The sequence below is a fragment of the Phyllosticta citriasiana genome, assembly GCF_038021145.1.
Source record: "Phyllosticta citriasiana strain CBS 120426 chromosome Unknown IWZ02scaffold_7, whole genome shotgun sequence".
NCBI classification, from domain to species: domain Eukaryota; kingdom Fungi; phylum Ascomycota; class Dothideomycetes; order Botryosphaeriales; family Phyllostictaceae; genus Phyllosticta; species Phyllosticta citriasiana.
Window position 1 is genome coordinate 1,380,527 of NW_027117284.1, and position 21,823 is coordinate 1,402,349.

The 21,823-nt window shown below is 56.5% G+C and overlaps 9 protein-coding genes across 9 annotated transcripts; 5 read left to right on the top strand and 4 right to left on the bottom strand.

The window, feature by feature from the left end:
* Positions 1–1,126: 1,126 nt before the first annotated feature.
* Positions 1,127–3,340, top strand: IWZ02DRAFT_280265 (uncharacterized protein). The gene is made up of 4 exons (XM_066763630.1): positions 1,127–2,114; positions 2,162–2,854; positions 2,903–3,014; positions 3,061–3,340. Exons 1-4 carry the CDS (start codon positions 1,368–1,370, stop codon positions 3,318–3,320), a joined length of 1,812 nt encoding a protein of 603 aa, XP_066622500.1. The 5' UTR covers positions 1,127–1,367; the 3' UTR covers positions 3,321–3,340.
* A 1,136-nt stretch (positions 3,341–4,476) lies between these two features.
* IWZ02DRAFT_402963 (glutathione S-transferase protein-like protein) lies at positions 4,477–6,085 on the bottom strand. The gene is made up of 2 exons (XM_066765640.1): positions 5,149–6,085; positions 4,477–5,046 (listed from the first exon to the last, which is right to left on the bottom strand). Exons 1-2 carry the CDS (start codon positions 5,793–5,795, stop codon positions 4,851–4,853), a joined length of 843 nt encoding a protein of 280 aa, XP_066622501.1. The 5' UTR covers positions 5,796–6,085; the 3' UTR covers positions 4,477–4,850.
* On the top strand, positions 6,086–8,036 carry IWZ02DRAFT_452928 (C-x8-C-x5-C-x3-H type zinc finger protein). Its single transcript, XM_066767630.1, has 5 exons — positions 6,086–6,413; positions 6,488–6,977; positions 7,026–7,113; positions 7,162–7,882; positions 7,939–8,036. Exons 1-5 carry the CDS (start codon positions 6,315–6,317, stop codon positions 7,993–7,995), a joined length of 1,455 nt encoding a protein of 484 aa, XP_066622502.1. The 5' UTR covers positions 6,086–6,314; the 3' UTR covers positions 7,996–8,036.
* A 1,135-nt stretch (positions 8,037–9,171) lies between these two features.
* Positions 9,172–10,935, top strand: IWZ02DRAFT_378151 (cytochrome P450; the record flags this gene model as incomplete). Its single annotated transcript, XM_066764982.1, has 3 exons — positions 9,172–9,366; positions 9,446–10,680; positions 10,731–10,935. 3 exons carry the CDS (start codon positions 9,172–9,174, stop codon positions 10,933–10,935), a joined length of 1,635 nt encoding a protein of 544 aa, XP_066622503.1.
* A 1,621-nt stretch (positions 10,936–12,556) lies between these two features.
* IWZ02DRAFT_280320 (uncharacterized protein) lies at positions 12,557–13,308 on the top strand. The gene is made up of 2 exons (XM_066763631.1): positions 12,557–12,724; positions 12,843–13,308. Exons 1-2 carry the CDS (start codon positions 12,584–12,586, stop codon positions 13,077–13,079), a joined length of 378 nt encoding a protein of 125 aa, XP_066622504.1. The 5' UTR covers positions 12,557–12,583; the 3' UTR covers positions 13,080–13,308.
* A 32-nt stretch (positions 13,309–13,340) lies between these two features.
* Positions 13,341–14,261, bottom strand: IWZ02DRAFT_491009 (40S ribosomal protein eS7; the record flags this gene model as incomplete). The annotated part of the gene is made up of 4 exons (XM_066769709.1): positions 13,341–13,707; positions 13,778–13,860; positions 14,036–14,150; positions 14,221–14,261. 4 exons carry the CDS (start codon positions 14,259–14,261, stop codon positions 13,341–13,343), a joined length of 606 nt encoding a protein of 201 aa, XP_066622505.1.
* Positions 14,262–15,767: 1,506 nt separating this feature from the next.
* IWZ02DRAFT_491010 (F-box/WD repeat-containing protein lin-23) lies at positions 15,768–17,927 on the bottom strand (the record flags this gene model as incomplete). The annotated part of the gene is made up of 1 exon (XM_066769710.1): positions 15,768–17,927. The coding sequence occupies one exon, from the start codon at positions 17,925–17,927 to the stop codon at positions 15,768–15,770; it is 2,160 nt and encodes a 719-aa protein (XP_066622506.1).
* A 1,213-nt stretch (positions 17,928–19,140) lies between these two features.
* On the top strand, positions 19,141–19,575 carry IWZ02DRAFT_491011 (uncharacterized protein; the record flags this gene model as incomplete). Its single annotated transcript, XM_066769711.1, has 1 exon — positions 19,141–19,575. One exon carries the CDS (start codon positions 19,141–19,143, stop codon positions 19,573–19,575), a length of 435 nt encoding a protein of 144 aa, XP_066622507.1.
* Positions 19,576–19,644: 69 nt separating this feature from the next.
* On the bottom strand, positions 19,645–20,413 carry IWZ02DRAFT_280376 (uncharacterized protein). The gene has a single exon (XM_066763634.1). It carries the CDS (start codon positions 20,170–20,172, stop codon positions 19,714–19,716), a length of 459 nt encoding a protein of 152 aa, XP_066622508.1. The 5' UTR covers positions 20,173–20,413; the 3' UTR covers positions 19,645–19,713.
* Positions 20,414–21,823: the final 1,410 nt, after the last annotated feature.

Below are 21,823 nucleotides of genomic sequence, written 5' to 3' on the forward strand. Positions count from 1 at the left end.
CCACCCACTGGCGGCCTGCGGAGCTCGGTGTCCCCCGCAAGGACGCGTTCCCCTGGTCGCATTTACCCAGGATCGCACATCAACCGTCCCTTTATTCAACATGAGCAACGAGCGCGGCTCTGGGCCGACCCCTGTTTGCCGCAGCATAGTCAGCCCGGTGGTTTGTGCTTGGCCCATGTCGCAGTCTCCCTGGACGAGCAGAGACATGGTGAAATCCAGAGTGCCGCAGCGACTGGCGTAGGGGCGCGGCGCGGGCTGATCAATGGAAGACGCCGAAGCGGGTGCGGTACGATGCGATGCAACGGGGAAACAATGTGCAGACGGTTGCGCGTTTGGCGACAAGGCTGAGGAGCGTGGCTTGCACGGTCGAGTCACAGGTTCTCTCTCTGTGCCTAAGTACATGAAGTTTCATGCTGCAACTGGAAGCATTCGGGCGACTTGACTTCGTACGAGGCCAAGGCACAGAGGCAGCGTGACCACGACCTTTTGGCAAAAGGAAGGATGGGATCAAAGTGTCAGCGCGCCTTAGCGCTCCACAGGACGCCTCTTTCGCATGCTATGATGCAACAGGGCAGAGAAAGGGGACTGGAGGACCGAGACGTTGCTGCAATGGATGTCGTGCACGCCAACGGATGCCATGCAATGCCGTGGGAGCAAGAGTCGCTCGCGCTCAGTTCCATTGAGAGCACAGCAAGGAAGCACAGCGACTAGGTACATCAATAATGTACGGATGCCACATTAGCTTCAACCCTCTCTCAGCCGCGCCCCCTCGTTGTCATCACCACCTCCCGAACCCCTCCAGAGCCAAACGCGCTGCCAAACATCAAATCCATCTCTTGTTCTTCCTCATCTCGGGCCCCGCCGTGACTGGACGCGCTAGGTAGCACCCGAGTGGTCTACCAGGTCGTGTGCTCTGCCAGCACCAGCCCCAGCACCAGCACCAGCATCAGGGCCTCACCCGGTCGTCCCTACCCAACCAACCACACTTTGACTCCCACCCGCCAACATCGTCACCACCGCCCCAGCAACCACCCTCGCCTGTCCGCCTACCCTACCCTACCTACCTACCTACATACCTACCTACCTACCTATTTACCCATCTCTCGACCCTCCTCCTCCTCCTCCTCCTCCTCCTCCTCCTCCCTCGACGCCGCCCTTGTTGCTCCGATCCCGCGACTCGGCCTCCACGCCCTTGGATCGCTTGCGCTGCCGAATCGACTCGTTTTCGCCCTTGCAAACACGAATCGCACTGAGCGCCTGGAATCTCATCACGTCCACCCGCGTCTGACCGACCGATAAATCACCTCGACCCTTTGACGCCTGCTCCGCCTCGTTCCCCCATCCTCCCAACCCACACAAGATCCGCCATGTTGCGCTCGCGTCGACAAGAGCGTGTGCCCGGCGGCCGCTACAGCTCCGAGTCGTCGGCCTCGACGTCACCAGAGCGGGGCGTCGACGATGACGGAGACTCGTTCATGCTGCAGCCCAATGACTCGCAATCCTCTGTCAACTCATCACCATCCCAGGATCTCGACGCCCTCTTCGCCAGGGAAATGGAAGAAAGATGCCGCGTTTCGCCCATAACACGGCTGCCTGCCGAGCTCATGATTGCCATCTTCGCAAAGCTCTCCTCTCCCAGCGATCTCAGGAACTGCATGCTGGTCGCCAAAGATTGGTCCCGGAACAGCGTAGGATTGCTATGGCACCGGCCACAAACTAGCAAGTGGCCAAATCTACAAATTGTGGCCCAGGCCATAAGGAAGGTCGACAGCTACTTTGACTACGAGCCTTTGGTCAAGAGGCTGAATCTGTCCACGCTGGGTGCCGAGGTCAGCGACGGCTCACTGTTGCCTTTTAAAAGTTGCAAGAGGATTGAGCGCTTGACGCTGACCAATTGCAACAAACTGAGTGACCAGAGCCTTACGGCCATGTTGGAGGGCAACCGCAGTCTCCTGGCCTTGGACGTTACCGGCATCGAAAACCTCACTGACCGCTCCATTTACGCCTTGGCCAACAACTGCATGAAGCTTCAGGGTCTGAATGTCACAGACTGCAGAAAGATCACTGACGAGTCACTGGAGGCTGTTGCGCAGCACTGCAGAAATCTGAAGAGGGTAAGTTTGTCATACAATTCAACAAAACGAAGCTGACAACCCAAAAGCTCAAGTTTAACAACTGCTACCAACTGACCGACAAGTCCATCATGGCTTTTGCCAACAACTGCCGCTACATTCTCGAGATTGATCTCCACAACTGCAGGATTCTGGAGGATGCATCTGTCACCGCACTCTTGAAGGAAGGTCGCTATCTGCGAGAGCTTCGCCTGGCACATTGCATGCGCATCACGGATCACGCGTTTTTGAGCCTTCCGTCTGATGCAACTTACGACAGCTTGAGAATCTTGGATCTCACCGACTGCGGCGAGCTTACCGACATTGGCGTCCAGAAAATCATCTCGGCAGCCCCACGCCTCCGCAACCTGGTTCTTGCAAAATGTCGCCAAATCACAGACCGGGCCGTTTCTGCCATCACCAAGCTTGGAAAGAACTTGCATTACATTCACCTGGGCCATTGTTCCAGGATCACGGACGCTGGAGTGTTGCAGCTGGTCAAGATTTGCACCAGGATACGGTACATTGATCTGGCTTGCTGCCAAAACCTGACAGACAGATCGGTTGAGCAACTCGCCACTTTGAGCAAGCTGAAGCGCATTGGCCTCGTCAAGTGTGGTAATATTACAGACAGGAGTATCGCAGCGTTGGCAAGGCAGAAGCACACTGGTCAAGTTGGACAGGTGCTGCCCAGTTGTCTTGAAAGAGTGCACCTCAGCTACTGCACTCTCTTGACCCTCAACGTAAGTTTGACGGTAGACGGGAATGGGCCGTTCATTGACACTGCTTAGGGAATTCACGCTCTGCTCAACAACTGCCCTCGCCTCACGCATCTTAGTTTGACAGGAGTTCAGGCTTTTTTGCGTGAAGACTTGCTTGTCTTTTGCCGAGAGGCTCCTCCAGGTAAGCAGATTTCGACTCACACTAGATGTTGTCTAACAGCCTTCAGAGTTCAACGAACACCAACGCGACGTGTTCTGTGTCTTTTCGGGCAATGGCGTCACGCGCCTGCGAGACCACTTGAACCAGGAAGAAACGACGAACCCGCCCTACGAGACAGACGGAACCATGTACGATGACGGCGACGACGCAGACGTCATCAATGTGAACCAGCAACTCCCGGCCATGATGGGCGCTACAGTCATTGGTGAAGAGATGGACGAAGACTTTGGCGAAGGCTTTGGCGAGGGCAGCGAATTCATGGGCTGAGTACAGAGCCGACTCTTGCTGTCCTCGCATCTTGACGCCTCATGACCGAGATTCTTCTTGACGCAAATGACACTGGCGCAGTAGAGTCTTCCTGCATGGACACGGATCACCGACTGCATGAACACTCAGCATTGCTTCTCGAAATCTGGCATACTTGCCCACGACATGGCAAAACGGCGTTTTCTTGGTGGCCTCGTGGCGAACAAAAACTTTGACATGGAACGGGAGCAAACCGGTGCGGCCGCTACGCGACACATTGTGGGCAACGAAATTCGACCATTGAAGTCCGAATTTGATCCGTGTTCCATTGGTTGGTGGTGGCTGGGAGTTTTTTCTTGGGACGCTTTGCCTCCTTTTTCCCCCTTTTACTTCTTTATTCACCGAGTCCATGACACACCTTTTTGGCCTTTTTTTTTTTTTTTTTTTTTTCTCCTTGTAGCATTACCGGATGGGGTCGGAAGCGTTATCGGGTTGATAGCCTTGGTCCTTTCCCCCCCCCTTTTTTTTTCACTTTCTCGGCGGTAAATTGCGTAAGGGGCTTGAGTCGGTTACGGCACACATACCACACCACCACCACCACAAGGCGGGACATGTGCTTGCGGGGAGCATTCATGGACACAGTTTCTCCTCTCATCATCCTTTGCTGGTCTGCATGTACGTGTCGTTTTGGTTCAGGTTTTCGCTCAGCCTCTTTTTCTTTGGGGTTTCCCTTTTCTCATTAATGTTTTCAACATCCCCCTTCTTCTTTTTCCCTTTTCTTCTTTTCTTTCTCCCCTTGAACCCTTTTCTTCTTTCCCCCCCCCCCCCCCCCCCCCCCCCCCCCCCCCCGTTTTCAAGTCTTAGCTCAACTTTTTATCATCGGCTGAACCAGTCGACTCGAATACCCCCCTCCGCACCCGCTACTCAAATGTACTAGCGGCTCTTTTTCATTCCCGGTTCTTTCGTAGCAGCAGATGCAGATGCAGCAGCAGCAGTAGTGGTGGTAGTTTCTTTCTATCTATTTGCTGACAGACTTTTGATCATCTTTTGACTTGTGCTCGTGTCATTATCATTGTTGTCGTCCATTTTGCTGGTGGAGTTGGGGACTGGAGGTGGCGGGTGACGGGGGGCAAGTAGTGGTTGTGGTGGTTGTGATAGTAGAGGGTTTCTATTAATATACCACTTTGTACTACTTTACACGATGATAGGAGTATTCATGTACCTACGCTACTCCAAACTGAGGTGTCGCTGTTACTCCTGACGCTTCGCGACTTGTGGGTGCGGCAGTGCTTGCTTGCTTGCTTGCTTTTGTTCGATTTGGCTGGCTGCCTGTCTGCCTGCTTACGTACCACCCTTATCTACTCTGCCATATTTTCTCTTTCCCTGCCTCATCGACAGACCATGGTACGGCGAGCGCAGTGCTTCAATTTCCATCTGCCTGCCTGCCAGTCTGCCAGTCCACAAAACTCTCACCTCCACACTCCCTTACCTTCCCATCTCCGCACGCGCCGCCGTTGCTTGCGCCTCACCCTTCTGTGTCTACACATCTACTTACGCATCCCCACTCTCCCGATCCAACTCGGGATAGTGTCTAAACATGCCATCGCCAAACGGCAGACGGCGGTCGCTGGCAATGTACGCGCTGACGGAGCCCTCGTCGTCCTTGATGCCCGGGTAGAACTTTGTGAAGAGGAGCGGGTAGTCGGGTTTGCGGACGGCGAGCTCGTTGGGGAAGGCGAAGTGGAGGCTGTGAGTGGGTTTGTTGTCAGTTTGGGGACTTGATGGGAGGAGGGGTAGAAGGGGATATCGGGGAGATATTGGCGAGGGGAAACTGCAGGGGCCTTCTTACCCGTCAATGACCTGCCACCACACCAAGTCCGCGTATGACAGCTTGTCGCCGACGAGATAGCGCCCTTTTCCGCGCCGTCCGTCCGCGTCGACTGCGTTCCAGGCGAGAGCGGCCTCCAAGTGCTTCAGGAACCTGGGCAGACGCGAACTGCGAAAGTCGGCGGCGCGGCGCTTGGACTCGGCCTTCTGCTCCTCATAGTACAACATCATGCTGATGGGATGGTGGGTGTCGTGGGCTTCGACCGTCAAGTCCAGCGCCGTCAGCGCCAGCTGCCGCGCATGCAGATTGGCAGCGCTCTGTGGGCCTCCCGGCGCCAGACCCAGCTCGTGGCCCAGATACTCGGCGATGGACGTTGTTTGCGAGATGACGATGTCGTCGGAGCTGCTGCCCTTGGTGGAGACGCGGAGAGCCGGCAACGCGTAGACGGGTGGGTGCGGCTGCTCGGGCGACGTGGAGAGGACGGCGTAGACTTCGTCTTTGGACTTTTGATTCACCTCGACGTAGGGCGTCTGCGTTGCTTCAAAGATGAGCCGGATGAACTCGCCGCGGCCGGGGATGGTCGGGTGGTAGAGCAGGTGGTATGTTTTGTCGTCGGCGTCGTCTTTGGAGGTGCGGGCGCGCTTGGGCGAGGGCGGTGCGGCGGCCATGGTGGAGAGAGGGTGGTTTGTAGAGGAATTGGGGACGGATTGGAGGAGCGTGGCAGCTTTGGAGGATTTGGCGCCGAGGCGTAGAGCTGGAGGTTGATATCTGGCAGGCGGGTGCGGGGGACGAGGATGCAGTGACCGTCAGTAATACAGCGCGACGTTTCCTGTAAGCTGGCGTCGACGGGTTTAGCCGCCATGAATTGTGGGAGGGAGGGGAGGGGGATGCCTGCACGAGTCTCCATTGATGGGCCAAAATGATGTTGAGACGCGCCCGTTGGTCTGCTCTGGCTCGGACGCGTCTCGCGATAAGATTGGCGTCCACCCACGTCTAAGACAATCCTCACCTTCCTACATACATACATGCACACCTCACGCACCGGCCAGCACTTTATTTTGCCTTTGCATCTGCTGGTTGGCTCTGAGCTGCATTCACGTTTGTCCGCCTGCTGACGGCCTCTCCTCTCTCAACCTAACCTACCAGCCCTCGACTCTGCTCGCCTGCCTTGCCGTCAACTGCCCGCCATGAACATGAACGGCTACGAGGACAGGTACATGCCGGCTCTGGAAGACAAGCTCGAGAGCTTCCGTAAGAGCGACCAAGAGCGGGAAGCTCTGCTATTAGTACGTCAACCCTCTCTCTGGCGTCCGTGAACCGGCATTTGACTGCAGCTACTGACGCTAGCCGCTGCCTCTAGGATATGGTGCGCGAGTACAGCCAGCTTAAGATGATGTACGACGAAAAGTGCAGCGACTATGACAATGAGGCCCAGTCGAGGCGGTATTGGCAAACGCAGTTGGGAAATCTCAATAGACAGCTGGTCATGATGCGCCAGGAAGCCGATAACAATCCCTTCGTCCTAGCCCTAATTGACGGCGACGGCGCCATCTTCCAAGACGCACTTCTCAAGGCTGCTGCCGCCGGCGGCTCCGACGCTGCCCATAAGCTGCTGTCGGAAATTAGAAATCACGTACTCAACGTCTATGAGGGAGCATCCGGCTCGTGGTCCATCATGGTCCAGATATACGCCAACTTTGAAGGTCTAAGCAGGAAGCTAACTTCGGTGGGGATTCTCAAGTCCGCGGCCGAATTTTACGCCTTTGCCCGCGCCTTTACGCTGAACCAGCCGCTTTTCAACATGATTGACGTGGGCAGCGGCAAAGAGAGAGCCGACCACAAGATTAAGGGTATGCAGCCGCGTTCTAGCGTGGCCCATTGGTCCTGACGAATTTTAGAAATGCTGCGCCTGTTTGTCACCAACATGCAATGCAAGCACGTACTCTTTGGCGGATGCCATGATAATGGCTACATCCCTAACCTGGAGTGGGTGAATTGATCTCGACGCCTCCTTCGTAGCTAATGTGCCGTCAGACCTTACAAGCACGATCCCAAGCTGGCCAAGCAGTTTTCGCTGCTGGAGACGACTCCGGCCCAGCCTGGATTCCATGCTCTTAACCTCAAGGTCGTCAAGTTTGACTCTGTCTTTCGTGATGACGAGCTGCCCGAGCGAATTGAAAGAGTTGTGACTCAGCCACCACCGCCAGCGCCGCAGGTTACTCTTCCCATTAGGCAAAACTCGTCGCCGGTGACGACCATGGCGTCGCCTCAGCAAGTAATGCCGCCAGTGGCCAGTGCCCGAAGCGAGACTCCGACCAGCGGCAACGCGTCGTGGGCTAGTCTGAGCAAGGCCGGCGTCCAAGGCAGAACCATTTCGATTGCTCCCGTCAAGCCCGCTCAGCGCAAGTTTGTGTTGCTCAATGCCTACGACCAGCGTCTGGACGAGAAGCTGCCCAAGTATGACCGGCTGACGATGGAACGATTCCACGCGAGGATTGCCAAGCAGAAGCTCTGCAACGAGTACCATCTCAAGGGCACGTGCAGTGGTGGAAGCAACTGCCCCTATGCCCACGGGGAGAAGCTCGCGCCCGGCGACAGACTGATGCTGCAGTACAAGGCGCGGTCTCTGCAATGCGTCGCGTCGTCGGATTGCCGCAACCCCGACTGCTTCATGGGACACCACTGTTCGTACGATGATGGCGCCTGTCCTAGGGGAGACAGCTGCTACTTTTATTACACGCACGACATGGATAGGGTGAGCGGATTGACGGTGACGGCGTGAGTGTAGTGTAGTATGCTGACATGGTCCAGAATCCGGCGATGAAGCAATACGAAGACGGCGAGGTGGAAATCATTGGTCGACACTAGAAGGCGGGGGTGGTTAAGGCTATTTGGAGTTTGGTGGGGGGGGGGGGGGGATGAGTAGGTGTAGAGATGAATAGTATTTCTACCGGTCAGGGCCGTGATGTGCAGGTGGAGACGGGATTAAGCAAGAGTCGAGTCGGGGTCAGGGGTAAGTGATGTTTACATGTAGACGGAGCACGTGGAGTCGGTGTCCACCTGGTTGTGCCGGGGTCCCGCTGTGTGATGGATGGCCGAGTGAGGAATGAACCCGGGGCTTTGGTTCGGGGTGGGCCGTCCGTGGGCGGGCCCCGGATCCAAGCCCTTCCGCAGTGGCAATGCATCCATTCAATCATCAATGGTGGGTCAGCAAAGGAAAGGAAAGGAAAGGAAAGAAGAAGAAAAAAAAAAAAAAAAATTGCCGACAGCCGTCATCGTCGTCTCAGAATAATGATACTACCTACCTTACTTACCTTGTGGTGCGGGTTTCATGGCGTGCCGGTCCTTCGGCTGGCTGGCTGGCTGGCTGGCTGGCTGGCTGCATGGGCATGGCAAGGCGTGCGGCTGAGGCACCGCGCGCGTCCAGTCCAGTCCCAAGTGAACGCAACGCAGGCTTGGAAGACGCCTCAAATCGCCGCCGCCGGCACACCACATGCACAACAACAACTTCCCCATCCCAATGCAGGGCCGAGGGTCCCTTGACACGCCCACGGACGTTGCCGCCCACGGCTCGGGGTGCCGCATGTCGGAGTCGAAGATCCGACTGGCTGATCTGCCTCCAGCTGCGTCAAGACCGCCCATGCCAACCCCGATCAAATGTACAATGCTTCCAGGAAGTCCAAGCCACATCTTTTCAACCTCTTTTCCATGTCCTCTCCTTCCGGCGCACCACCACTGGCACTCTCGCGCCCAGTCCACCTAGCTGCCGTCGATCCTCTTCCCACCAAGGGCCATCACCTTCTGTTTCCCTCTCTTGCTCCGAGTCAATCAATGTCCGCCTTCCACATGGCTAGCTAGTCCGCCTTTGTTTCTGCCCTCGATCCGACCCCCCCCCCCCCCCTCTCCTCTTACTCGCGAAAAAATTACCACTTTGCATTTTTTCTTCTCCTTTTTCTTCTTCTTCTTCTTCTTCTTCTTCTTCTTCTTCTTCTTCTTCTTCTTCTTCTTCTTCTTCTTCTCATTCCTTCCTTTCCCCTTTGCCTCATGCTGTGGATCCTCCTCGTGGCCGTGGCCTTGGCTGCCGTCTACGCCCAGCACCGCAAGCTCACGGCCACCAAAAGACTGCTCGACGACCTGCCCTGGGTCGGCCTTGATCAACGCCAATGGTTCGCCAGGGGCCGTGCGCATCTGAGAGAGGCCACCAAGAGCTGGGAACTGTTGCTCGAGGGCTATGAAAAGGTACGTTTCCTCTTTTGATGCTCGCCCGGTGGAAAGACCATCCTTGGCGGCCTTCAGCACGTGCTGATAAGCAGCGTAGTGGAGCAAGCAGGACAGGACTTTTGTCATCCCTCACCTGTCCTTTCGACCCGAGGCCATTCTCGCCCAGTCCCATATCCCCTGGCTGATGAAGCAGGGCGAGGACATTTTGAGCACAAAGCCCGCCCAAGTCTCTCTGACCGAGCTCGAATGGCTGGCTCCGCCCGAAATCCACGAAAATGCCCTCCACGAAGACGTCATTCGAAAAGACTTGACACGCCATCTCGGAATGCTGACCGAAGACATCAACAAGGCCGTAATTGAGAGCATTGACTTGATATGGGGCTTGGATCATGAGTGGAAGCAAGTCAATGCCGTCGAAACCATTTACGAAATCATTATCCGCATCTCAAACGCCATTTTCCTAGGGGACGCCAAATATCAGCAAGACTTCTATCGCGACCGCGTGCGAGGCTTTGCCAATGCCTTTATTTTTTCCGTCACGAGCATCAAGTCTCTGCTCCCCGACATTCTTCGCCCCATCATCGCCCCGGTCCTGGCCTTTCCAGCCAAGTATTGCATGAACAAATGCCATCAGTTTCTTGGCCCGGTGATTGGAGAGCGCCTCGAATCTTTGCGCCGAAAGCAGCTAGACCCGACGAACAAGGATCCCGAGCCCGAAGACTTTATCCAATGGATGACGCGCAGTGCCTTTTCGCAACCGTCTGGTCGCGAAGCCGATTCCAAACTGATTTGCACGCGCATCATTCTGATGGAAACGACTGCCATCCACACGTCAACGTCGACAGTCGCCAACACGCTCATCGACCTCGTCTCGTCTCCGCCCGAGGCTCAATACCTCGAAGGCATCCGTTCGCAATCGCTTCAAATATTCCGCCAAGACGGGCACAAGTGGACGCAATCGGGCATCCGGCGGCTGAACCGTGCAGACTCGGCCATTCGCGAGTCGCTGCGCTACTCGGGCTTTGCGGCCCGTGGCGCCAAGCGGCAGGTCACGGCGCCCGGGGGCGTCACGCTGCCGGATGGCACCCATCTGCCGCAGCACGCGTGGCTGTCGATACCCGTGGCAGCCATACATTTTGACGAGCGCTTCTACCCCGACCCGTTTCGCTACGACGCGTTTCGATTTAGTGATGCGAGGGAAGAAATGGTCGAGGCGTTGCGCCGGCGGCCGGGCGGGCAGGCAGAGCTGTATGAGATTGTGCAAGAGAGGAGGTTGAGTTTGAGCACGACGAGCGACGCGTTTGTGCCGTTTGGCCACGGCCGACATAGCTGGTGAGTTCTTTTCAATCTTTTACGAGAGCAGTTGGTTGACAAACGCAAAGCCCTGGCCGCTTCTTCGCCGCCCAGATGCTCAAGCTCCTCATTGCACACATCACCATCCACTACGACATTGAGCGGCTGCCCGAACGGCCCAAGAGCGCGGCGCTGAGCGACTTTTCGGCGCCCCCGCAGAGCTGCAAGTTCAAGATTCGCCGCCGGACGAGGGCGGAAATTGACGCGGATGCGGACGAGAAGCCGCTGGCCTGATCTTTCTTTCTCATCTCCAGCGAAAAGAGGAATAGTCGGGCAACTAGCCTCGCGTTGTTCTGTCCCTGGGCGAACGTCCACGACGGCCATTCCGAGGCCATCTTTTGGGCTCCGTGTCGACTATGGGAGAAGGGCTATGGAGCGCGGGCGAACCCAAGGACGCGCCATCGACACGTCCTAGGCCGCTTCATTCTTCATCCATCCCATTCGTTGCGCGGGCGTTTACATTGGGTACGAAGGGTTTGATCGGTTGGCTCCAAACGTCTCCCTTTCGTCGGCCTTCCTCCCCTACTCACCGCCGCAGATGTTTCACACGCGCCACTTCCGCTGGATTGACGAGACATGCATACAACCAACACGCCACGCCGTCATCATCAACGCCTTCTCTTCTCTCTCGACTGTCGCTGCTATTCTATCTGCTGGCGCTCCTCTTCTCCCCTTCTTCTCATCAACCGCCCCGTTGCTTTAATCCTACCTTGCATCCCTTGTATCTTCTGTACACTGATTGCCTGCCTGCTTGGATTGGCCTCTTGTTGCACTGTTGCATTGTTTGATTTGTGTTGACTGCTGTTGCTGAGGGATACCCCATTTTCTCTTCCCATTTCGTTTCATTCCTTTTTTTTTTTTTTTTTTTTTTTCATTGGTTCTCATTTTGCCTTTGGTCTATGCTTGATGGCGGCATGACAGCCAGCGACGCGACAGAAACGATTGGATATTTCCGTCCGTCTGTGCGTCTGGTACCCGGATCATGGGTTTCTACTGCTAAAGCTTCGTCCATCTTCACGGTTGGGCTGAATGATGGACGTGGCGAAAAACACCTCCATCCGCACCGCACCGCATCCTCATCCCGTCTCGTTACTACGGCTCTATCTATCAACCGAACCCCTCTTCTGTCCTGACATACTTGCTCACCTCTACCTGTATCTATCCCATTCACATGTGTACGAGCGGATGAGTAAGTGGGATTTCTAGATTGGATCTTGGCCATTATCCTATCCTATGCATACATGTATGTAACCAGCGCTACGTAAATAACCATGTCCATGTATGTTTAAAAAAAAAAAAAAAAAAAAAAACACACGCATCGTGATTAGCTCGAAATCAATGATGCTTCTTCAGTGTGTCGTAACGTGGGATTCGTTTTTCCAGCCGCCGCTTCTCTACGTATTCCAACTTTTAAAACGAGTTCAACTGATCATCAATCTAACGATTCAATCACGCTTAAATCATTCACATCTTGAGCGTGAAGAGAGAAGGAGGATTGGGGTGTCACAAAGCAAAGCAAAGCAGAGCAAAGCAGAGCCGGGCGGAGCGGAGCGGAGCGGAACGGAACGAGGGACGGGGCGGGGCGGGGCGATGGCGGCGGTGGCCACGGTGGCCATGGCAGGCGGGGCGCATCAGACGGAGGACAGGCGCGGAAAAGCTTCACTTACCCAGACTCTCTCTCTCTCTCACACCTACCTCCATCCACGCACGCACGCACGCACGCACGCACGCACTCTCGCACCGCAAGAACCATCCGATCCCTCGCTCTCTCGCTCGCCATCAACCCTTTCAATTGGACCCAATCGCCCTCCCGCCTCCACCCCCTTTCCCCCCCCCCCCCCCCCCCCCCCCCCCCAAAAAAAAAAAAAAACACCCTCCCAGCATGTCCCGCCTCTTCTGGCTCCTCGGCTCCCTCAGCGGCGCATCGGGCGTCGCGCTCGGCGCCTTCGGCGCCCACGGCCTCAAAAATCGCGTCAAGGATCCCGCTAAGCTGCAGAGTTGGGGCACCGCGGCGCATTATCAGGTGTGTTTGGCGTTGACCGCAGACCCCGATACCACGCTGGAGAAGGAGAGAATGAGAGAGATACGAGGGAGGATGGGAGGATGGGATGGGGATGGAGGCGAGCTAACGCGCCGCGCAGCTCATTCACAGCGCAACGCTGCTCCTCGCGACCCATGCGGCGCCGCAGAACAGGTTGGCTATGGGGTTGTTTGGTGCTGGGATTACGCTGTTTAGCGGGAGTATCTATCTTTTGGTGCTGTGGCCGGAGCGGTTTAGGAAGTTGGGACCGCTGACGCCCGTGGGAGGTGTGTGTTTGATTGCGGGATGGGTGGCTTTGGCGGTGGGGAGGAGGGGCGTGCCGTTGGGTGCGCGGTAGGGAAGGGGCACGGCATGGTGGCATAAAATGGCACGGCAAAACAGTTGTTTGCATACGTTGGCGGGCTGGCATGAACTTGATGGTATTGTAGCGCTTGTCTGACAACGCGCCGGGTGACTCCAGTAACTATCCGAACCAGATCCCATGTTCCAGCGGGATGGCCCTATTTTTTTTTTTTAAACCTCGACATCAACTCCATGTCAAGTCAATCATCCCACCTCACATGTCGTCCCCATCAGTCAACCCCGAGCGAAAACACTCTTAGTAGTCCGCGGGCGACGACTGAGGGAACTCAAAGTTGACGCCCTTGCCAGTGAGGCGCTTGTAGACCTCGGCGTACGTGTCGAGGCGGTAGTCGACGCCGCCGCGCTCCTTCTCGTCGAGGATGATCTTGAGGATCTTGGAGCTGTCCTCGCGGGTGCGCACGCGCTTGCCGACAATCTCGACCGGGTACACGAGGTCGTGCAGGATGGCGTCGTGGACGGCCGTGAGGGTGCGCGAGCGCGGGCGCTTCTGCGTCTGGTTGCTGCGCGACCGGTTGCTGCGCTTGGGGCGCGGCAGGATGCGGCGCGACGCGATGATCAGGACGTGGCGGTCCGAGAACTTCTTCTCGAGCTCACGCGTGATGCTACGGGATGAAAAAAAAAAGAAAAATTTAGCGTCAAAAGATTGCCAGAGACGATTTGCGGGAGGCTTACCGCTGCTGCACCTTGTGCCAGCCCGAGAGAAGGGGGACGGGGACGAAGATGACAATGGCCTTCCTGCCGTGGCCGACCTCAATCTGTAAGAATCCTGGTGTCAGCAAGCTGCCGCCCAGTGCCCAAGCGCCTCTTCGGTTTCTGATTTCTTCACTCGGCTCCCACAAGCAGGAATCTTGTCCCATGTCTTGTCCCAAACGAATATGTATCGGTGGTGGAGGCTCCCAAAACGCGAGCGAGGGTGTTGATTCATCTTACCTCGCGAGCGGAGACGAACTGGAGGGGCCTCAGGGCGGCGCGGAGGTCGGGGATGTTGGCCTCGAGGTCGGCAATGGCGCCAGCGACGCTGGTCTCGATCTCAGAGGGGTTTTGGCTGTCGTTGTTGTCAGCAAAAATATTCGACCCACTGTCTAAACGGCAGAGCGAGAGCGAGAGCAACATACCGGGAGGGCGAGTTCGCCGCAATCTTAGCGAGGGAGGCCATTTTGATGGATCTGGCTGGGCTGGAGGGACGGTGGTGGAGTTGAAAGTCGTCGTCGCTGTCAGGTAGGAGAGTGCGGCAGGTCGTGGTTTTTCGATTGTGGGAGTCGGGCGCGCTAGTGCGTGATTGGTTAGCGTGTCGTCCTAGCCTCGACTGATTCGCGTATCCGAGCGTCGCATCATCCCTGCTTGCCTTCAACTACATGACCACCAAGAAATACTCGATCAAAAGTCTCCATCATTCTATAATCGGTAGGGTCTCAAGAAATACTTCACCAGCTTGGAAGACTTTGTCAAAAATCAACACATAGTTGTCCAAGCTATCGGAAACGGCTTCATCTCAGTTACTTGAATGCTCCAAAAGCCCTCACGTGGTGAATCAGCAGCAAGTATTTTCACATTGCTCAAATCTCTCACCAAGTGCAAATCAAGACATCACGCAAGCACAATTGCAAACTTGACCAATCAAATGGGATTACTTAACAAACTGGCCCACATCATCCATCCAATCCAAGAAAGCTTCAAGAAGTAGGAGGAGGAGGAGGAGGAGGAGGAGGAGGAGGAGGGGAGAGCAGGAAGTCAATGTAAGCTGTGGCGAGTTTCGTACCCCAAGCAAGATAGCCTCGCAAGGGCGGGGTTGAAGAAGGGAGAATATCGGGAGCAACAAAAGAGTAGAGGAAACAAAGCCAAGGATGTCGTGGATGTGTGGGCATTGAAGAGCAACGACAGGAAACGAGGATTGGAAAAGATTGGGTGGCCAAAGGGCAGGGAGTGTAACCGAAGTTAGACATACATCCCCTCTGATCGTGCCCCAACCTGCCTTTTACATGTGAAGATCCAGTGTCCTTGGGAAACTCCGGACTGGAGGTAAGTCAAGGAAACAGTAGAACATCGGCAGGAAGACCGGCGGTTGAAAAGGGTGTCCGGCACCTTGAGAGGTAGAGAAGATGCTGCAATCCACGAGGTGAAATAAGTAAAATGAGACTCACGACACGTAGTAATACACTTAGGAAACTTCCAGTTGAAGAACGAATGGAGACAGTTGTTGTTGTTGTTGAAGTAGTGGTAGTTGTGACAACCAACTAGAAGAAAAGTCTTAACGATTGATCCGTCCTCACCCGCCACCGCGCCGGGCAGGGCAGGGCAGGAGGCGAGACAGGAAACAAGAAGAAATGTCGCCGTCTATAAAAAGAAAAATCAAAAGCGAAGGTCTGTTTTCTCCCTTTGAGCTCGCCGGACCCAATGCAGAAACACAAACAATAATCCCCACTGGAAAAGAAGAGAAGCAATGGAACAAAAAGACAAGGAGACATTACATGGTCTTGAAGAAAACAAAGAAGAAAAAAATGGGTGGGTTACTTGAAACAAGACAGGCGCGCGAGCGTGGTTGTAGTAAGCCAAAAAAAACTCCATGCTCTCAAGATGTGCGCCATGCAGTGGTCTCAAAGTGGTCTTGGTGCTGCCAACGCCGTGCATAAAAAAAGATCAAACGCCCTCAATGGATACCATGTCACCGGCTGCCCGCAAGAAGCTCCACATCGGAAATGCCGTAGCCAAAGTCGAGTAGCAATGCACGGCCGTCCTGGCTCGTCGCTACTATGCGGCGGTAGTCACTTTTGGCGCTCAGAATCCAACTGGTTGTCCAATTATCGTAGACGGAGATTTCGTCGCCCGTGTTGTAGTCGTAGACGCGGATTGACTGGTCGTAGCTGCCCGAGAGCACACGCGAGTTGGGAGTGTCGAGGAAAAGGGAACGCACCAGGCCGGTGTGCCCCGTGTATTTCCTGACCACTTCTCCGGTTGCAACGTCAAACTTGTAGACCGTTTGGTCATTGCCACCGGCGAGGACATACTTAGCGTCGTCGCTGAATTCAACGGCGGCCAAGCCACGGTCACCGCTCCTCAATTCCTTGACAAGAACCCCAGTCTTGAGGTTCCAGAGCATGGCGGCGCCGTCACCACTGGCCGACACCAACAGGTCGCCGCGCATTTGGACAGCATTGACCGGCCCACGGTGGCCATGGAGCTTCTTGATCAGTTCTCCAGTGTTGCGGTCCCAGATGCAAATGTGGTTGTCCTTGCTGCACGAAACAATGTAGCGCGAGTCGAAGCAGACGTCGAGGACACCGGCGTCGTGGGCCCTCAATTGCCATTTGGGCTCCCAGGTCTTGATGTCCCAAACAATGCAGCTGCTATCCGAGGAGCCAGTGACCACAATCTCGTCGTCGAATTGCAGGCACAGAATGCTAGCCTCGTGGTAAAACTTGGGCTGGTGGAAGATGGCCTGCCCCTCGGGCGTGCCGTTGACGGAAGGCTGGTTGTGTTCGGTGTAGACGCGCTTGACCTCGAGCGGCTGCGGCGTGTTGGGCTGAGGCCTCGAGTCCGGTCCTCCTATGACCCGGAGGCACTTGTACGTCTTGAGGTCCCACACACGGATGGTGCGGTCGCGAGAGCCGGTGATGATCTTGTCCTCGTCAAACTGGCAGCAGTAGACGCTGTCCGTGTGGCCATTGAAATAGATAGCGGCCGGGCGCGAGCTCGACCACCGCCTCTCAATCGTCTTCCTGATGTTGTACATCTTCTTCCAGTCCTGGTTGGGGCGTACGGATCCAGCGCCAACACCGCCCATCTGGAGCGGAGGTGGGTCCACGTGGATCCTCTGGCCGTACCGACGCGTGAAGACCGTGCGCCAGACATGCCTAGACGATGCGTGAAGGGACCACGACCTGCTGACCCGCTCACAGGTTGTAAGGGATGCGGCGTCGAGAAACGAAAAGACCTGCTCCGCGATTTCGCGGGGAAACAGGGCGACAAAGTCTGTGCTGGTGTCAATGGTGCGTTTCGGGGCAGCGGCCGGCGAGGACGTACCCATCTTGGGGGGCAGCGGCGCCACGAGCTGACACTGGTCATCCCCTATGACGCTGTCAGTCTCGGAGGGCTGAGCGCCGGGCGAGGAGAGCTTCGAGAGACTCCTCGAAAACATGTTCATGTTGGCGTGGTTGAGCTGGTTGGCGGAGTCGCGAGCAGCATTGCCGGCGGTGAAATTGATATAGGGCGGACCGACAAGAGAGGGCGGCGGCACGGGGTTCCATCGGTCGTTGGCAGGGCCGGAGACGGCGGGGCGTCGGAACTTTTTAAGGCTCCTGCGTGCACTTGCCCAACGCTTTGGCATGATGGACGACTGCGAGATTGTGTTGACGAGGCCATTGGAGAGGGAGGAAGAGACGTGGTCGTCTGGGACGTCGATATCGGGGGAAGGAGCATAGGCGGGCGTGTCGACGGCTGGTACCACCTCCTGACGTCGGGACGGACCAGAGGATGAGCCGGCCATGGTGATTGCACCGTCGCGGGTGCGGTGCGAGGCACTCTTGACCATTTGCTTGACTTGCTCCAGGGCAATCTCGAGACCCTGTATGGTGGACTGACGGCGGCTGTGGGACGAGGTGGTGGTGTTCATGCTGAGCGAGGTCTTGTGTTTGGCGTGGGGAGCATGATGGTGGTGAGCGTGATCAGGCTGGTCAAAGACCTGGCTCTGGGTGCGCTTTGGGGGGCGTGGCGACGACGTGGTGGCAGATGGGGACGACAACGAGTCGGCGGCGGCGGCAGAGGGCGGGGCAAGGTGAGATGTTTTGGGGCGGAAGGACAGGGTTGAGCGGCGACGCTGGACCATGGTAAGGGGACCAGGTGGAGTAGCACAGACGGACGATGTTTATACGGGCGTCGGTCTGGTCCGGGGCGCTCGCGCAAGCGGTGGTAGGTAGTAGTAATGAAGAAGGGTGCAAAGGAGTGGAGTCGATGACGGAATTGGGGCACGAGAGGCGTGCAGCGCAGCGCGAGACGAGAGCACTGGCGAGATCAAGAGGCTCGGGCTCGTGCTGGTTGGGCGGGGCGGCCGAATGATGGGATTTCGAGGGAGAAGAGTCGAGTGGGACCGGGACGAAGAGCGAGAGGTGTGTGCCGGGAGAAGGGGTGAGTAAGACGGGGCAAGCGAGCGAACGGAGAGAATTTTAAGAAGGGTGGCAAGGGATGCACGAGGGAAAACAAGAAGAAGAAGAAGAAGAAGAAGAAGAAGACGGAGACGGAGAAGCGTGACGAGGGGAGAAAGAAGAATAAGGAAGAGAGAAAGAGAGAAGGCGGACGAGTCGAGACGAGACGAGACGAGACGACGACGACGACGACGACGACGACGACGACGACGACGACGACGATGATGATGATGGCTTGGGATTGGATGACAAGTTGGTGGTCGCTGGGTCTATGAGTAGCGCTGAACGGACTGATGAAGTAAAGCTAGCCTAGGTACCTACCTAGCCTCCCTGGCCAGCTGGGGGCGGGCTCGGGGCGCCGCGGCGGCGGCGGCGGCGGCGGCGGCGGCAGACAAGGGCAGACAAGCACAGGCACTCCTCTGGCGCCGCAAGCTGGGATGCTGGATGCTGGATGCTGGATGCTGGATGCTGGATGCTGGATGCTGGATGCTGGATGCTTTTGGCAATGAGGATAAGGGAAACACGGTCGGCCACGCCGCTTGCGATCACCTGGAAGCACCGAGCCTTGGTTCTCAATCATTGGTTGTGGTGGTGTTGGTGGTGGTGGTGGTGGTGAGGCTGTGCTCGACCACAAACACCAGAATTTCATTCGCATTACCACAAGGAATTAAATTAGACAGACACTGATACCGCGGTTATTCTGGCATGCGCATTGGCTGGCGACTCTCCGTCTTTCAAGCAGGACAGGCAGGGTACACGGCCACGGCCACGGCCACCAGCCCCAATGCCAACCCTCCCTCTCTCACCACCGCACTCCTCCTCCGCCTTTCTGTCCGAACTCCAGAAAATTTCGTCACCCCAGCTGCCCAACCTCTCAACAATTGCATCATTATTACCATGGTCATCCCCGCTCTCTATCGCCTCTTTTTCCTCTACGTCGAGCCCTTCAGCACTCTCGTCGGCGCCTTTTACGCGCATTTCCGCCCGGCCACATACCTCGACCTGACCCATCTGGCCTCAGCTCCTCCCCCGGGCCTGGTCCCCGTGGGAACCCGTATCGTCTTGTCCCAGCTGGCCAACATGTACCTCGCCTTTGCCCTATCCGAAGCCCTCGTCCTGCGCTCCACCGCCGACCTGCGCGTCTGGAGGCCCTTTTTGCTAGTCTTGCTCGTCGCCGACCTGGGTCACCTGTACTCGCTCAACCACCTGGGCCTGAATGTCTACTGGTCGCCGCACCTCTGGAATGCCATCGATTGGGGTAACCTGGGCTTTGTTTACCTCGGTGCCACAATGCGCATTGCCTTTTTGAGCGGCCTCGGCCTGTCGCACTAGATTCTATTCTACATCTGCCGCATCCCTCGACTCCTCCCCTTCGGCATATGCCATGGACGCTGCGGCCCGTGACCCTCTACAGAACCATGGCGTTCCGTTCTAGCTTGAATCTTTTGCCTCACCATTTCCACGACCATTTTAGAAGACTCGAGACTGCTGCCCGTCGAGAGACGACCCTGGCTTCAATACGCCAACAGGTCGGGAATCGATAAAGCGCGCCAGTGATGATGATGGCGGCTTTGTTTTCTTCACTTGGTGCCATCCATTGATTGCATTGTTCCCAGAAGAATGATTCCACTCTCTAGCGCCTTGATGAGAGGCGCTGTTCCGCAAGTGCGCCACAGCCATGCTCCCGCCGATGCACAGAAAAGAAGCGACCAGACTTCCCTCATGCACTGCAATCGGAGACGCCTTGCCTCGGGCCTTGCCAACCCTTGCTCTTTTACGTAGACCAGACCAGCAAAGAAGCAAAAATCGATAGCGTTTGGACGGCGACGTCTGCACCTCATCTTTCCATCCCGCTCTCCCGTCTGCCCGTCCGTCCGTCCATCCCTTGGCGCCATTTCGCCAGGCCACTGTTTCAGGGCAAAGGAGCATCCAAACCTGCCACCATGCAAGACCGATGCCCGCCACAAACAGCACCAGCAGAGAGCAACACCTGTGGTACGTCTTCCCAGCGTCACGCCAGACCTCCAAGTTCGGGGGACCAGCAGCAATAGCTTCGTCCCGCTCTCACGCTGCACCCGTCGTGCTGTCAGTCAGTCAGTCAGTCAAACCTCGAGACTGACTTTGCCCAACGCAAGACTGTCCGTCGAAGCCTAAAATGCAGGCCCACGGACGCGCCTTGGTTCTTTGAGTGTCCTGCTGCGTCGCTGCGTCACCGCGTCACCTCACGGCGCTACCCACGCACGGCAAGGCAGGTACGTACCTATGTTACTCTCCTTCCCACCGCCGCGACTACTACTACTACTACTGTCGTAGGTCCCCACCACCCGGACGCGGTCTGCAGCCGCGTGTCTGTACCTAAGTACGCGTTACATGGCCCTCGTGTACATACGCGCTGTTCACCTTGCCTTCCTCACAAAAAACCAAGGCCGCTGCCAAGATCGTCCTTTACCTTAGGTTGCCGACTTGTTGACTGCGCCTTGGGCAAGCAAGCAGCCAGTCGGCTCTTCCCGGCTCTCCGCGCTGGCCCTGGGTGTCTGCCCTGCCCTGCCCTGCCCCATCCCGTCATCTCGTCCCCGCCTGCCTGCCCCTCCACTATCCACATCTCCAACCACGTCGCTGCTCCGCCGCCGCATCTTGTCTTCATCCCGCCTATATTTAGCCACGCATCGCTAGTTGGCTCGTTGGCTCGTTGCACATGCGCCGCCTTGTCTGGTCTCGTCTCGTCTCGCGTGCACGCGCGATTGTTGGGCAGATGGGTACCTACTACTGTACTGTGCTGTACAGTAGTTGCACGACAGACAGGCGTCCGTTTCATCTCCCCCTTTCTTGCCTTCGCTCGCCGGTCGAGTCGCCGTCCGTTCACCGCACAATTCTGAAACCCACAGACTGACAAAAAATGCTCGTTCGTTGTGCTACAGCACACGGATGCATGCTCCCTACAGAGGGACGGTATCGTGGGTATGTACAGTATGGCGCAATCACCAGTCCTTCATTCGTAAGGAACATAAATAGGTGAGGTCGGTAGCTACCCGACGGACGGCGCATGGCGCATGGCGGATGAGCGATGATGGGCGGCAGGCAGATGACGAACAACCCGATATGACATGGACGACACGTGGGCGCCACGGGGATGTATGAGGACGACGGAAAGAAGGGTCTCTCTACATATTGTTTGCGACTCGCCACCCGCCGCGTAGTTCGCTGGCTGGTAGATGGCGAGTACCTTGCCGTCTGCTAGCGGTGCTCACCACACCTCATCCTCATCCTCATCATCGTGGCGTGGCGGGGCGGTGTGGTGTGGTGGGTGACTCAATTGGATCAGACTGACTGAGAGCATACACGCATGCGCTGGTGTGAGCCAGCCAGCGACGGGAGTGACGTGACATGACGAAAACTACCTACGACAGCCAAGCAGACAGTAAACTCTTGTCTAGGTACATGTAGCTATGTACATGAAGCCAGCCATCGACGTCACGCATCACATCACAACTTTCCTTTCTGCCTGCTTCACTTCCTTCACGTCCTTCCTCCCAACCCAACAACACTTCTACAGCTGCGCATAATCTCATCCAACCAGCAA